This window comes from Balaenoptera borealis (assembly GCF_965194805.1).
Source record: "Balaenoptera borealis genome assembly, chromosome: 2".
Classification (NCBI taxonomy): Eukaryota; Metazoa; Chordata; class Mammalia; order Artiodactyla; family Balaenopteridae; genus Balaenoptera; species Balaenoptera borealis.
This window is the reverse complement of record NC_138867.1, coordinates 125,500,677-125,516,523: the sequence shown is the minus strand read 5'-3', so window position 1 is coordinate 125,516,523 and position 15,847 is coordinate 125,500,677. Positions and strand designations below refer to the sequence as shown.

General features: G+C 45.0%; 1 protein-coding gene and 1 long non-coding RNA gene across 3 annotated transcripts in view; one reads left to right on the top strand and one right to left on the bottom strand.

Moving 5' to 3' along the window:
- The window catches only part of DPYSL3 (dihydropyrimidinase like 3), a 114,484-nt gene extending 101,382 nt beyond the window's left edge, over positions 1–13,102 (top strand). For both annotated transcript variants that reach the window (XM_082382708.1, XM_082382709.1), the window contains exons 11-14: positions 3,285–3,455; positions 4,681–4,860; positions 8,282–8,444; positions 9,853–13,102. In XM_082382708.1, coding sequence (XP_082238834.1) covers positions 3,285–3,455; positions 4,681–4,860; positions 8,282–8,444; positions 9,853–9,941 — 603 coding nt within the window. In that variant the 3' untranslated portion in view covers positions 9,942–13,102. The remainder of the gene's footprint in view (positions 1–3,284; positions 3,456–4,680; positions 4,861–8,281; positions 8,445–9,852) is intronic.
- Positions 1–15,847, bottom strand: part of LOC309624596 — a 467,785-nt gene that overhangs the window by 292,204 nt on the left and 159,734 nt on the right. The window lies entirely within an intron of this gene.

Genomic DNA, 15,847 nt, shown 5'->3' with positions numbered 1-15,847 from the left:
TTCCCTTTCCTTGGCTCACAGGAAGCTCAAAACTAGATTTTAAACTACATTCTTCTTTCCTTACCCAAGTTGTTTTGTGAAGGAGGAAAGTATAAATATTTTTGTCTCTTCTCTTACAAACTTAGATTTTTTTTTGTCTTTTTTTACATTGTTATCTATTTATGAATGTGTGTATGTATTTATCTTGGCACTATCTGGAACTGTTAAAAAATAATATATATTTTAAAATTACCAACATGATACATGCTCAATAAAGAACATTTGGAAACTACAGAAAAGTACACACATGAAAGAAAACAAAACTCACTTATAATCCCACAACCCAGGGATAACCATTGTTATCATTTGGGTGAGGTTCTTCCATATTTATCCTGTGCCCATGCAAATACAAACATATTATCTAAGATTTGGGCTCATAATTACATTTGTTTTTACTGTGAACTGTCTATAATCCTTTTTGGAGTTAGAAGGGATAAATAAGTAAGTAAATGTATGTACATGTCCAGAAAAAAATGCATACTTCCAGAGCAGTCACTTCCATCTTCTTTTTCTTTCTTTTTTTTTTTTTTTTTCTTTTTTTTGAGAAGGATAAGTGTTAGCTCTTCTCTAAATGTTTGATAGAATTAAACTGTGAAGACATCTGGTCCTGGACTTCTGTTTGTTGGAAGATTTTTGATTACAGTTTCAATTTCATTACTTGTGATTGGTCTGTTCATATTTTCTATTTCTTCCTGGCTCAGTATTGGAAGGTTATACTTTTCTAAGAATTTGTCCATTTCTTCCAGGTTGTCCAATTTACTGGCATAGAGTTGCTTGTACTAGTCTCTTAGGATGCTTTGTATTTCTGCGGTGTCCATTGTAACTTCTCCTTTTTCATTTCTAATTTTATTGATTTGAATGCTCTCCCTCTTTTTTTTTGATGAGTCTGGCTAAAGGTTTATCAACTTTGTTTATCTTCTCAAAGAACCAGCTTTTAGTTTTATTGATCTTTGCTATTGTTTTCCTTGTTTCTATTTCATTTATTTCTGCTCTGATCTTTATGATTTCTTTCCTTCTACTAACTTTGGGATTTGTTTGTTCTTCTTTCTCTAATTGCTTTAGGTGTAAGGTTAGATTGTTTATTTGAGATTTTTCTTGTTTCCTGAGGTAGGATTGTATTGCTATAAACTTCTCTCTTAGAACTGCTTTTGCTGCATCCCATAGGTTTTGGATCATTGTGTTTTCGTTGTCATTTGTCTGTAGGTATTTTTTGATTTTCTCTTTGATTTCTTCAGTGATCTCTTGGTTATTTAGTAAGGTATTGTTTAGCCTCCATGTGTTTGTGTTTTTTACATTTTTTTCCCTGTAATTCATTTCTAATCTCATAGCGTTGTGGTCAGAAAAGATGCTTGACATGATTTCAATTTTCTTAAATTTACTGAGGCTTGATTTGTGACCCAAGATGTGATCTATCGTGGAGAATGTTCCGCGTGCACTTGATAAGAAAGTGTATTCTGCTGTTTTCAGATGGAATGTCCTATAAATATCAATTAAATCTGTCTGGTCTGTTGTGTCATCTAAAGCTTGTGTTTCCTTATTAAGTTTTCTGTCTGGATGATCTGTCCATTGATGTAAGTGAGGTGTTAAAATCCCCCACTATTATTGTGTCACTGTTGATTTCCTCTTTTATAGCTGTTAGCAGTTGCCTTATGTATTGAGGTGATCCTATGTTGGGTGCATATATATTTATAATTGTTATATGTTCTTCTTGGATTGATCCCTTGATCATTATGTAGTGTTCTTCCTCGTCTCTTGTAACATTCTTTATTTTAAAGTCTATTTTATCTGATATGAGTATTGCTACTCCAGCTTTCTTTTGATTTCCATTTGCATGGAAAATCTTTTTCCATCTCCTCACTTTCAGTCTGTATGTGTCCCTAGGTCTGAAGTGGGTCTCTTGTAGACAGCATATATATGGGTCTTGCTTTTGTATCCATTCAGCGAGCCTGTGTCTTTTGGTTGGAGCATTTAATCCATTCACATTTAAGGTAATTATCAATATGTATGTTCCTATGACCATTTTCTTAATTGTTTTGGGTTTGTTTTTGTAGGTCCTTTTCTTCTCTTGTGTTTCCCACTTAGAGAAGTTCCTTTAGCATTTGTTGTAGAGCTGGTTTGGTGGTGCTGAATTCTCTTAGCTCTTGCTTGTCTGTAAAACTTTTGATTTCTCCATCAAATCTGAATGAGATCCTTGACGGTTAGAGTAATCTTGGTTGTAGGTTTTCCCCTTTCATCACTTTAAATATATTGTGCTTCTGGCTTGTAGAGTTTCTTCTGAGAAATCAGCTGTTAACCTTATGGGAGTTCCCTTGTATGTTCCCTTGTATTTGTTGTTTTCCCCTTGTTGCTTTTAATTATTTTTCTTTGTCTTTAATTTTTGTCAGTTTGATTACTATGTGGCGTGGCATGTTTCTCCTTGGGTTTATCCTGCCTGGGACTCTCTGTGCTTCCTGGACTTGGGTGGCTCTTTCCTTTCCCATGTTAGGGAAGTTTTCGACCATAATCTCTTCAAATATTTTCTCAGGTCCTTTCTCTCTCTCTTCTCTTTCTGGGACCCCTATAATGTGAGTGTTTGTGCATTTAATGTTTCCCAGAGGTCTCTCAGGCTGTCTTCATTTCTTTTCATTCTTTTTTCTTTCTTCTGTTCTGCGGCAGTGAATTCCGCCATTCTGTCTTCCAGGTCACTTCTCCGTTCTTCTGCCTCAGTTATTCTGCTATTGATTCCTTCTAGTGTAGTTTTCATTTCAGTTAGTGTATTGTTCATCTCTGTTTGTTTGTTCTTTAATTCTTCTAGATCTTTGTTAAACATTTCTTGCGTCTTCTTGATCTTTGTCTCCATTGTTTTTCCGAGGTCCTGGATCATCTTCACTATCATTATTCTGAATTCTTTTTCTGGAAGGTTGCCTATCTCCACTTCATTTAGTTATTTTTCTGGGGTTTTATCTTGTTCCTTCATCTGGTCCATAGTCCTCTGCCTTTTCATTTTGTCTGTCTTTCTGTGAATGTGGTTTTTGTTCCACAGGCTGCAGGATTGTAGTTCTTCTTCATCACTTCCATCCTAAGCCATGCATTTAACCATTTTCCCTGGGTGATGGTGACAGCCCCGCTGATTCTGTAGCTTGCTGGGTGGACTTCTGTGCTCACCACCTCAGAGGTCCCTCTTTGTATATGTGGGCCTTTGTGGTCCCCCTGCTCTGAGCTTAGAAGCCCTAGATGCACCATTTTGTGTGTGTATGTCTCAACAGGCCACGGGGAAGATGGATGAAAACCAGTTCGTGGCCGTGACAAGCACAAATGCTGCCAAGATCTTCAACCTGTATCCCCGCAAGGGAAGAATATCTGTGGGCTCTGACAGCGACCTGGTGATCTGGGATCCAGATGCTGTCAAGATCGTCTCTGCCAAGAACCACCAGTCGGTAAGACCTGAGCAGGTGGGAGTGGAGCAGAGTGGGGAATGTGGGCAGGGAACGTGGTTGTGAGAGACGTGTGTTTGTGGTGAACCAGGATAGTCAGACAGGGACGTGTTGCAATAACACACCATCCCCAATTCCCAGGGACTTAAAACCTCAACAGTTTCTTTCTCACTCCTGCTTTCCAAAATGGGCCAGCAGAGGAGAGAGGCTCTGCCCATCACAGTCACTCAGGGTTGGGGGCTGGTAGAGGCACCAACTCTACACGTGCTATGATTGCTGAGGCCGGGGACCAGGACGTGGCTCTGAAAGCTTTTCCAAGATATCACTTCCTCTCACCCTGCACTGGCCAGAGCCAGGCCGGAGGCCATACTTTACTCCAGGAGGTCAGGAAGTACAAGGATACCTTGTGCCTAGAAGGAGAAAGAACGGGAAAAAAATTGGTGAACAGCTCTGATGACTTCCTCATGAGGAGTTCCATGTGAAAGATGATAGTTAAAGCCCGGTACCTAACAGAAAGGGTTTTAAAAATACAGTGCTTGTTAGTAAAAAGGGTATTTTTCAAGCACTTATGTTTCGGGCACTGTGCTTTTAATTTGTTGAATCTTTGTAACAGTCTTCTTCAGGTAGGCACTATTATTAAGGAAGTGGAGATGCAGAGAGATTAAATAATTTATGCAGCAAGTAAATGGTGAAGCTAGGATTCAAACCCAGATAACTTGACTCCAAACTGATATCCTTAACCACTTTTCAATAATGCCTTGCACTTATTGAATAAATGAAGGAGGTAGGGAAGAAGCCCATTTTGGGTGGTAGTGGCATTTGCTTCAACATTGTGTCATATTACATTGTTTAATTTCGAGCTAGTGGGGATTTAAGGGTCGTGTAACCCATCTACCCAGTACAAGGTGGCAAATACACCATCTCTGGTAGTTATCCACCTTCTCTTCGAACACTGCCAGTGACAAAAATATTCTTCTACATGAGGGAGGACCTTACTTAAGATTGGATGCTCCTCTTCACTAGGAAGCCCACTCTTAGCAAGCATCTGTCTCCCGAGGCCTCCACCCACTAAAGGCTTGCCGATGCTTTGTAAGCTGTTCCTGGCTTACCTGGTGAATCAGTTCCTAGTGATGCTGAAGGCAGGATCCCAAGCACAGGAGAACCGCGTTCCTCGTTCTGTCCTTACTGCACCCATAACCAAGGCTTTGTCCCTCGCCCCTGTCTCTAGGCCGCAGAGTACAACATCTTTGAAGGGATGGAGCTGCGCGGGGCTCCTCTGGTGGTCATCTGCCAGGGCAAGATCATGCTGGAAGATGGCAACCTGCACGTGACCCAGGGGACTGGCCGCTTCATTCCCTGCAGCCCCTTCTCGGACTATGTCTACAAGCGCATTAAAGCCCGGAGGAAGGTGAGAAGCAGGCAAAGCCCAGAGGTGGGGGTGGATGGGCTCTGTGTCCCCTTCAGCACAGGGAAAGGAACCATGAGATGGGGAGGGGTCTGTGTGCTCTAGATCCTCCCAAAGAAATTCACAGCCACGATCTCTTCCCGAAGGACCATTGCACAGATTTAATGGACTATAAAAGGGGGTTTCAAAAACTTTCTTGGCTAAAGAAAGCTTTTTTGCAAACGATTTCCCCCCATTTTTAGAGTGCTTTTCCTGAAAGTAAGTAAACATTTTAATAATTCAAAATCAAGTCTGTATCTATTTTTTGTTAATAATTTACTCTTCAAGGCTTGCAAAGAGAACCAGCAGACCACACCCACCCCTCCCTGTTCCATCCCACATCTGTCTGGTGCTGCTCCATTGGGGCAAATGTTTATAACTCTTTTAGCCAGTTCTGTGGTTCATATAAAATCGTATTTATGTCCCTGATTTCACAGATAAATAGGTAGATGCATACACAGCCATATGGGTACATGTTTATGTACATGTCTACCTACCTCCCTACACGTTACAGACAGAGTAGCTGTAGCTGATGGAGGGGTGAGGCCCAGAACTCTGTCTTTTCAGCTCCCTCTCCTATCCCCACACTCATTTCCAGGTCGCCTTCCTGTAGGGAAACCTTAGGGCTCCTCACAACAGGGTTTGACCAGCTCTGGGATTGTGGGATTTGAGCCGTGGTACTGACCTCGTCTGTTAGACAGGATAAAGTCATCTGTGCACATGGGATGGGGAAGATGGTGGGGAGAGGAGGAGGAAGGGGGGTCCCTTTGTAAGTCACTGGGGGCCAGGCCAGAGGAAACAGAACCATGCCACGTCTGTGCCTGGACCCACCCCAGGGGTTCCCAACTTCCCTGCAGAGTACGTTGCCTGGGAAACAGGCTCCGAAGGGGAGATTTTCACGCAGGAGGCTCCTGGGTGTTGCTTTCAGGGTCACCCCTTGTGCAAAATGAAGGAAGCAGAACAGGGCAGAAGGAGAAGTCAGGCTGGGATGCAGCTGTAACCAAGGCCTCAGCTGGACCTCAGCTGGGCTGGTCCTTGAAAGGGGTCTGGGCCTTATATTCACTCCCTCCGCACCAACCCCCCCTCGCAACCTACAAACCAGTATGGGATGTGGGCCGCCCCGGAGCAGAGGATGGGGCTTTGGGCTTAGCGGTTCTCTTCATCTGAGGGCAGTTCTTGGGTGGGACTCCAGTGAGCCCTTCCTACTGCCAACACCCGCACCAGCAGGGAGAATGAGTCTTCACTCGTGGTGACATTGGGGTGGGGACTTGGAGACAGGAAATGGGTGCCCACTGCAGTACCTCTTAGAGAATCACAGAAACTCAATATGTAAGTGCCCTGCCTGACTCCCAGACCCCAGTAAGTGGTCATCGAGCCTCTGGGTGGATGTTTGCAACACAGGGGGGCCTTCCCATCTCATGAGGCAGCTGCCCACCCCTGCCTGTGAGGACCAACTTCTTTTTTTTGTCTGTTTTTGTTTTCAAATTTAATGTTTTATTGGAAGGGGAACAGATAATCCAATCAGTTATAAAATCAAAAACAGAGGATTCTAGAATTATGATGGAGACATAAACATAAATTGAAATAAATTATTCAGAATTCTGAGAAACCTTTTTTGTGCAAATAGCCCCAGCATGATCTTGGTTGTCCAATTACTGAGCTCATATTTGGGGAGTTCCTTGTAGTTTCAGATGTAGGGTTACCGAGGCAGTTGTTGAGTAGAAGCCAGAGAGAATCCATATCTTCCAGAGCCCAGTGGGTGGCAGCAGCTATATCCATGGCCTCCATAGGAGAACGAACTTCGTTCTTCTGGGCTCAAGTCTACCTCCTGCAGCCCACCAAGCTCAGTTCTGCTCCAGGCACCTGCACAGAATGAGTTAAACCCATCTGAGCGTTCCCAAAGTCATCTGTCCTTTGGTCTAAATATCCCTGCAGCCTTCCGCTATTCATTCATGACAGTGCTCTAAAGCCCTTCACCATTCTGCTCTCTTTATGAGTGATATTTTAAAGGTAGCTAGTATGGAGTAAAATTCCACACTCCAGTTTTGGCCTAATAGAGAAGAGAATGAAACTCAAACATCCTAGGTATGAGCTTTGTATTTCCATGAATGTGACTTAGCCTCTGGACCCCAAGAGATGTTAATGAAATACAGTTATTGGTCCAGGTTTGGGGGGAGTACAGATATAGTCATCATCTCACCTGAATCATTAACATCTGCAAATTTGGTGAGCTTTGCCTCTGCGCCTGCACCTGAGTCACTGACAGAGGAGAGGGAAGCCTCGGTGGCCGGCTTCCTTGGAGTCTTACAACGAGCTGTCCTGTGATGTCAGCTGTCGGCGTGTCCTCATTGCCTCACCTCTGGGCAATGATAAGAAACAGGCAGAGGTTGTGCGCCGGCTATTCTGCTGCCTTGGGTGGTCTTGCAGTGTTTGCATAATAGACTGTGAGCACCTTTGGGGGAGGCGCCCTGTTTCATGGGACCGTGAGCTCTGGTTCCACCACGCCTGGCCTCTGCTGATGTTGTTGGCGGGTTCCACGGTCCCAGGGCAAGTGCCGTGGGACCACAGCCAGAGGCGGGGGGCGGGGGGTCAGACCCACTGAACGAGGACAGTCATTTCAAGGCTGCCGCTTTTGATCTGTGCTGAGGAGCGTGAGGATGGAGCTCCCATGCGGTCCTTGCCAGCACTTACGACCTTATCTCAAACTGCTACCCTTCCCACCCGCTCTGCTCCGGCCGCATGGGTGGTGGTTCTGTTTGATGACGTTCCCACTGTCAGTTTCCTCTGCTGAGAACACTGCCATCCACGCCTCCCCCAGCCTCCTCCCTCCCTCCCTCCCTCCACCCTGGCCCCACCAACAAGCTCCTTTGGTCCTTAAGATAGAAGCTCATCTATTTAGAGAGGCCTTCACCCGCCACCTCCATGGTCACTCTATCACAACACCCCACATTATTTATTTTATACTGCTTCTCCTTTCCTTAAAATAACCTTTTAATTTTTTTTCCAGTTTTATTGAGATGTAATTGACTTGTGCAGCACACACATAAGTTTGAGGTGTACAGCATAATGGTTTGACTTGCACACACCATGGAATGATGACCACAATAAGTTTAGTGGACACGATCATCTCATATAGATACAAAATTAAAGAAATAGAAAAAAGATTTTTTTCCGTGTGATGAAAACTCTTAGGATTTGATTTGTAGCGTACAGCAGGGTTAAATATCTTTATCATGTTGTGCGTTGCATCCCTAGTAAAAATAGCATGATTATTACTTTCTGGCTCTCACTACACACACTTAATTCACTGCCTCCTCTGTGCTGCCTAGAACACACCCTTAACTGTTGAGGGAATAAACGTTGGTGCCCGCTTTCTCTGCTGCAGATGGCGGACCTGCACGCAGTTTCCAGGGGCATGTATGACGGGCCGGTGTGCGACCTGACCACCACGCCCAAGGGGGGCACCCCCGCCGGCTCCACCCGGGGCTCTCCCACGCGGCCCAACCCGCCTGTGAGGAACCTCCATCAGTCCGGATTTAGCCTGTCAGGTGAGTCGGAGAAGCTGATGGTGAAGGTAGTGAAACGGGGAGGACGGAAGGGGGAGGGGAAGCTCAGCGCTGCGAGGTTAGCGGTGATGCCGGGAGCTAACCCAGATTGCCTTCTAGGGAGACGGCCACTGGGCCTCAGGCTGGGAGGTTTGCTGAACCAAAGAGAAGTCCTGGTGGGAAAGGAAGCCAAGGCCCAGCCAGGTTAAAGATCAGGTTTAAGTGATGGCCAATTCTGCTTAGAGATCACACCTGGCGGGGCCGGGGGCGGGGCGGGGCCGGGATGGTTTCCTTATGAATTGAGCGTGATTTTCTGCGTTAGACAGAGAGTCCTGCAGTATGCTTTGTTTCCTTTGTTTGCCCAGGTTACTAGATAGCTCAGATTATTTTTACGCTCAAATTGCAGTAGCTTCTTCTAATCTAGGATTTTAATTCTGTTCTCCCCTTCCTTGTCATGATAATAATGCTAGCAATTAACTGAACATTTACCATGGCTTAGCTGTATCATGAATCTTTAAGAACTATGATATTCATAGAAAATATTCAATGGCTCAATAACCAGTAGTCTTAAAATGGGGAAAAATAAGTGTAGACTTGCATTACTATGTTGAAAATTTTAAAGTGAGGGAAATGACATGACAAAAAAGGAAAGAGACATGTAAAGGGACAGTGTGTGGGGAAGGGAGAGGAGGAAGAAGTGGGAGAAACAGGAAGATAGGGAGGAAAAGACATAACGGGGCCATAGGGGAGGAAAACAAAGGAAAAGTGCTAAAAGTTAAGGTGACGTTTTCAGAGATCACATATGCTAGTTGCCAGAAATTTTTCAGTGTTTTTGCCATTTTTCATTGCTCCCTGGCCACCGTCACCAGTAAAGTTTTTTTGGCTCCTTTCTGAAAGGACATGAGTGCATATCATATCAGTGTTTCCTTTTAGCTGCGGCCCCAGGCCAGACTATCACCACTGCAAGTTGTGAGACACTGGGCAAGTTGCCTAACCTCCCACAGCCTCAGTCACCTCCTCTGTAAAATGAGGTAATAACAGTACCTGCCTCAAGGATAGTGGTGAGGACTGAATGAAATGATCTGACGAGTATTTCAAATGTTGCTTGTCACAATGAATGTGAGCAGCTATTTTTCATGTCATTCCCGTTGTTCTTTTTATTATCATTGTTATGATGCCGAGGGTCCGATGAAATCCAGTAAGACCCTGGCTTTTCCTGGCAAAGGCTTGTTTTCAGGATGGTGGGTATGAAAAGCCTGGAATAGCTGTGACAGACTGGAATGGAAGTTTCTTGGGAGATGAGGAAGGCATTTAATATCTTACACTCTTCAAATTAATCCATTTTCTCTCTTGTCCACACCCCCCTGTCTCTCTCCCTTTTTAATCCCTGGGAACTTATTGCCACCTGCAGGCACCCAAGTGGATGAGGGGGTCCGCTCGGCCAGCAAGCGCATCGTGGCGCCCCCTGGAGGCCGTTCTAACATCACCTCCCTGAGTTAAGCGACCCCTCCCCTAAAGAGAGGGGCAGAAGCAAGAAGCGATTCTTTTGAAGCCAAAATGGTACACCGATATTTAAGAAGGAAAGTGAATCCAAACAGTTTCGATCTAAAGAATCAATAAGCCTCAAGCCTTATGTTTCTCCAATGTTAACGCTCGCTTGCCTAGCTTTACGAATATTGCTTTGTTTTCTGTTTATGCATAGCCTTGATTTGTTGGACGCCCCTACCCCCCCATTTACATGCATGCAATCAGACAGGCCACTAAGGTAAAAGCATCCGCTATATAGTGTTGAGCGCGTGTGTAGTGCTGCATCTTACGACAAGGGGACATACAAAGCTGGGACATCAGGAAAATGAACGAAAGGGACGCCGGTTATTTGGGTTGAGTGGGTGGTGGGAGCCCAGAGTAAGGCAGAGGGCTCAGAGGGACTGGGGTTGGGTGTGTACGGGGGAGGCGGGTGGGTGAGCATAAGGGCTCTTGTGTATTGTGTTGATGAAGTACATTGATTTCCACGGAAGATGGCCACTCGGGGCAGCTGTCACGCCATCACGGTCCCCTCGGGTCTGCAAAGAAGGCAGGCAGTCTTCGGGTTCCGGACTTTGTCACATCCCCTCCTAGTAGATTTTATCCCTTGGAACATTTTATTAAGACACCAAAACCCAACCATTGCTTCCACCTGCTTGGTCGTGCCAGTGTTTGGTCGGGCCTCTTTCTCACTGTTGCTTTCAAATTCTTCTCTTTCCTGGGTTGGGAAGGAAGAGGGGAGAGAGGAAAAGACCTCTCTCTTCCTCTTGCCCTCCCTGCCTCTTTGGTGCTCTTAAAAGGCAGCAGCTGGGAGCGCAGCACAGGCCCTGGGGGGAGGGCAGCCACGCTTAAATAGCGCCTCTCTCTAAACACGCGTTGGAGCTCACCTCTCACCGCTCTTTGCAAACCGAGGCAAGCAGGGGGCTTCTCGACTTAGGACTGGAGCTGAGATGGGCTTCTCTTGCCAGGGGTGAGTGATTCTCTTGATCTCCTAAGATCCAGGCACATCCATGATTGAATATGATTTTTTTGTCGTTATTGTTGAAAATTTGTTTGCTTAGATGTTCCCTAGCTTTTATTACTAATAGGGAATCTCAGCTCCTATGGGAGGCCAGCAGGGATGTGGGAAAGCCAGTCTGGAACAGAAGGAGCACGTTCTGTGGCCGTGGTTCTCTTTGTCGATTCTGAACCATCGCTTTCCCCTTCCGTTAGCATATCCTTCAGGGGAACTTTTTGTTTTAGTACCAGAATCTCCCAGTGAGTGGAAGTGACATGACACGTAAAGGAAATTAGCATAAAGCATTGGCATCCACCCTGTCTGTCAGACATGAATGTCCAATTCCCTATCATGCCACTTCTGCAAATTCAGCTTTGGAGCAAGTTCTGTGAGCCCAGTGAGAATCTGTAGAATCAAGAGGCCCATATGCAGGAAAAATAGATTCAACCTGGGATCAGACTTCGGTGCTCAGGGGATCCAGCTGGTAGATCCCGCAAGTCTGTGTACTAAATACTTTCAAGAAAAGAGCAGGCCTCGAGCACCTTTCAGGTGCTTAGGAGAAGCCATTATCTCTGCAGGTTTTTAATAAGACCAGAGAAAAGGGGACACGTGGCTAAAAAGGAATTTGGAAATAGCCAAGGGAGAGGATTTCCCTAGCAAGCTACTTTCTGTTCTAATCATGAAAAAGATGATTTCCCTTCATAAAAGGAGTCTTGCTGTTTTTAAGGCTTTTTCATGGTGCCTTTATTTTAAGGGAAACTTAAGTGAAGGGGAGGATGTAGCTCTTGATTTATAACTCAAAGATTTGGGGGCCTGTGGTACAGCAGAACTCAGAGTGACAGTTTTGCAAGCAGAGGAGCAAGTCAGATCTGAAGCATCTGTATATATGCCTCATTGGCTGGGCTGGGCTTTAGGATACGTTGCAGTACCAGCTATAACCACCAGACGGAGGAAAAGACACGTATATGACTCTAGTCCGAGCATCCACTTGTGTGCCCTCTGCTGCTCTTACCCGGCCTGAGTCCAACTCATCCTCCCCATGACCTCTCTGTGCTTTGAAAAATAAATCTTTCATGGCCAAGTTGGTTGCACTTGGGACTTCTGAATGAAACACTCAACCAGAACTTTATATTCTACACAAGTTTCCTATGCTGTAGGAACAACCCCTATATGCCTTCACGATGGGCAACAACAGTATCTGAGGAAGTCTCCCTGTCTTCATGTACTATTAGTAACTTTCCAAGCATAGAAAGTTCTGAGAATTCCAAGAAAACTCCCACCATATTCTTGACTTTGATTTCTGATGCCTTGTTACTTAAGTTAAAATTTATATTCAAACGTGCCCTGTTCTGTGAGACCCGTTAAACAGCCCTGTCCTAAGGGTTTAGGAAGAGAACATGGAGGTGAGTCACAGCCCTCTCAGAATTCTCTGGCATCTCATCCGTGTGTGGGAGGCCATGCCGGGTCCTCCGTCTCCCCCAAGCTTTCCTTTGCTGTCTCATCTCTTGGCCTGGCCCCTCTCCAAGGGGGGGGATGGCAGTCACCTGGGCTTCTCGCTGGGCCGCCCACCATCTTGGGTAGTTGAGAAGGTATTAGTAGAACTGTTAAATCAGCTGCCCCACTAGAGATATTTCCTCTAAGTTTTCTAAAGATGGCGGTGTTGTAGTTATCCCGAGAACGGGTTTCTTCAAAGTCCAGTCATCCTATGGCCTTTTTCTTCATGATTCCACGCAGAGAGTCATGCTCTGCTCCACAGGCCTCAATCCCAAGCCTGCACTTGGGCTCCCCCTGAGAAATCTTCCCAGCATCTTCCTGCCACAGCTTCCCAGGCCTTCTCCCCTGGAAAACTCCAGCTCGAGTCCCAGTGTACACATGGGCTGTCCTGAGCAGCCAGCATCCCTTGTAAGTTCCCTCTTTGGAAATGGTGTGTGGGTGTGTTCAGTTGTGTCTGGTGACTATGGACAGACAGTAAATCTCCCTGTGATCTGTGGTAGCTGTGAGGCAGCTCTGGAACGCAAAGAGCTGTTTGCTTTGAACCGTGAAGAAAACTGTGTTTTGAGTTTAGCTGAGATTAAGAAAAAAAAGTTCATCAAGTGACTGTTAATGTAAACCTGGTTATTAAAATAACTATAAAATCACAGCTGTCGTTGTGTAGCCTTCTTCTGTGTGTGTCATTGCCGGTCGACCTAAAGTGTGACAACTGCACCATAGAACTGACAGGGTTAGTAAGAGGGCACATCTGATGTAAACCCTGAGAAAATTTGGGAGTTTCTCTCTTTTCAGTTGAGCTGGAGGTTTTGTTTTGGCCACAGAGTTAGATGACCATTATTAAAACTTTGGGGAATAACTAATTTTTTTTAATGTTCATCAAATTTAGCATTAATGTACAAGGCCATTTGGGATAAATCTAGTTGAGTACAGAACAGATCCTGAAAAGTTTTGTTTGTTTTGGGTTTTTTGCTTGTTTGTTTAGGTCATCCCCTTAAAGCATTTTCTGCTTCTTTCTAAAAGCTTGGACTTGGAGAAAATTCAAACAAAGCATGTTTCAAAGTATATTCTTTAGCAGACTGTTCCCAAGGTGTCTAATGAGTGTGGGGAAAGGATTGTTTAGTATAATAATCTGAGAGATTTAAAGTACATATCGTCAAGTTAAAGTCTCTGAGAAATTTTATGTCTTTGAAAATTTGTCCACCTTCTATATCATCTTTTACGCTCTGCGAAACCTGTTCTACTAAACCCTTTTGGGGAAACACTCCTGGATCCAATTAGAATTTATGCAGGGCATTTTTCATTGCAAATGTTAGACGTGTATAGGCAAAGAAAAATTTTTGGAAAGGGTTTTTTAAAGTCTGGTGTAACTGAAAACTTCAGGGATAGATTTGGGTAGATTGGAGCATAGCTGGATCGAGAATATTGTTTCTCTCCATCTCTTAGCCCTGCTTGCCTTTAGTAAGTGCTTCATTCTTAGGAAAGCTCTTTCCGGGTGGGAGCAAAACTGACCATCAGCGCCTCCAAGTTTGCATTTTTTTACCTGCTTAAGAGATTTCAGGGGGAGAGAGGTTCTCTCCGTAGTGCCAGCCAAGGAGACTGATTCTGATTGGTCCGGCTTGGTCACGTGCTCACCATTGACCTCGGCACTGTGGCCTGGAGGCTGGACTGATTGGCCACACCTGGTAACACACCCGGCCCCTGAGCCACCTGAACCACGTGGACTCTCCGTAACTCGAAGAAAATCAATTTGTGATCCCAGAAGAGGAGGGCATGGAAGCTAGGCAGATAAACACGGCAGGTGGCCACGGCACCGTTCTCAAGCCTGCAGGGCACGAATGTTTTCTCAGCACAGTATCTGTGTGTAGGCTGGGGCAGGTGCGGAAGAGGATCAGGGGATGGTAGTTTCTGGTGAATTGCTTTTCTGTGTGATGAACCCCCCTTGGTTTGGCAGAACAAGGCCGTCCATACAGGAGCTCAGAGTGATAATAGCTTTTAACACAGTAGCTCAGAAACCACGTCAGAAGCTACTCTGAGCGTATAAGGAATTATTTCAGTTTGACGTTCAAGGTTTGATGATTAAGAAGCTTTTGCCCATAGTCGCATTTTGTGGCTTGAACTCAGGACTGGTGAAACACCTCTCCCTGCTCATGACCATGGCAGCAGCTGAGCTCTGCTTAGGATTAGCTTGGGTGTAAAGGGCAGGGTCAGTGCTTAAAATGATCTCAGCCTGCAGGGCTCTAAAAGGGATGAAGCAGTTTTTTTTGTTTTTGTTTTTTAAGTTAGTGCAATTCACACATTGACTTTCACACCTCTGCGGACTGGAGGTATTCAGGGCCGAATCACATCCACCAGGTGGGGAATGAGAACACTGAATAGGAATAACAAGGTCCCTCTGGTTTTGAAGAACTTTCTGGAATCAACTCCGCTACCATCAAGCTATCACAAGGAGAACACCAACCATGAGCAGGAAATGGGATGAAAGGGCCAAAGCAGCCTGCAGGAATGAGGTTGCATCCTTAAGGCTGGCATTCCTCAGAATGGAAGGTCTAGATCCTGCCCTGTGATCGGTGGATGCTGAGAACAAGATAGGACACTTCCCATGACCTGGACAACAGAGTACTCTGCATGCAGGACTTCAGAGCCCACAAGACTTACGAGAACCTATCCCGGGAACCAGCTAGCCTGTGGCTGCTAAGCTGTTGTGGGTCTGAGAGGTGACTGGAAGGCCCCTTGATTCTCCCCTGAGGCAGAAGTTGCTTCTGGCTGCAAGAGTTCAGAGCTGTCTGTTAACCTTCCTGTCCGGGGATATGGGCCTTGGACCATCCACCTGCTGCTTGGGTATGCGGAACAGGACAAAGATGTGGAGGGGTAAGAAGGCAGAGTGCTGAAAAAAAGAGGTGCAGGGACTCTCCATGGCCTTAAGGTCATAGTGAAAGGCAAAATCCAGAATTCTGGGCTGTGCTTCCTTAGGTGTGAATACTGGAGGAGTCAGGTTTTCAGTTTCTACACATATGGAGCAGCTAGATTGTGCTGCATTTCATAGTTCTAGAACATCATCTCTAACATTACATAGTTCTAGAACATCATCTCTAACGTTCCATAGTTCTAGAACATCATCTCTAATATTCCATCGTTCTAGAACATCATCTCTAACATTTCATCGTTCTAGAACATCATCTCTAACATTCCATCGTTCTAGAACACCACCTCTAATATTCCATAGTTCTAGAACATTATCTCTAACATTTCATAGTTCTAGAACACCATCTCTAACATTTCATAGTTCTAGAACACCATCTCTAACATTCCATAGTTCTAGAACATCATCTCTAATATTCCATAGTTCTAGAACATCATCTCTAACACCAGCTTGTCTCTGGTAAAGGACATTCCT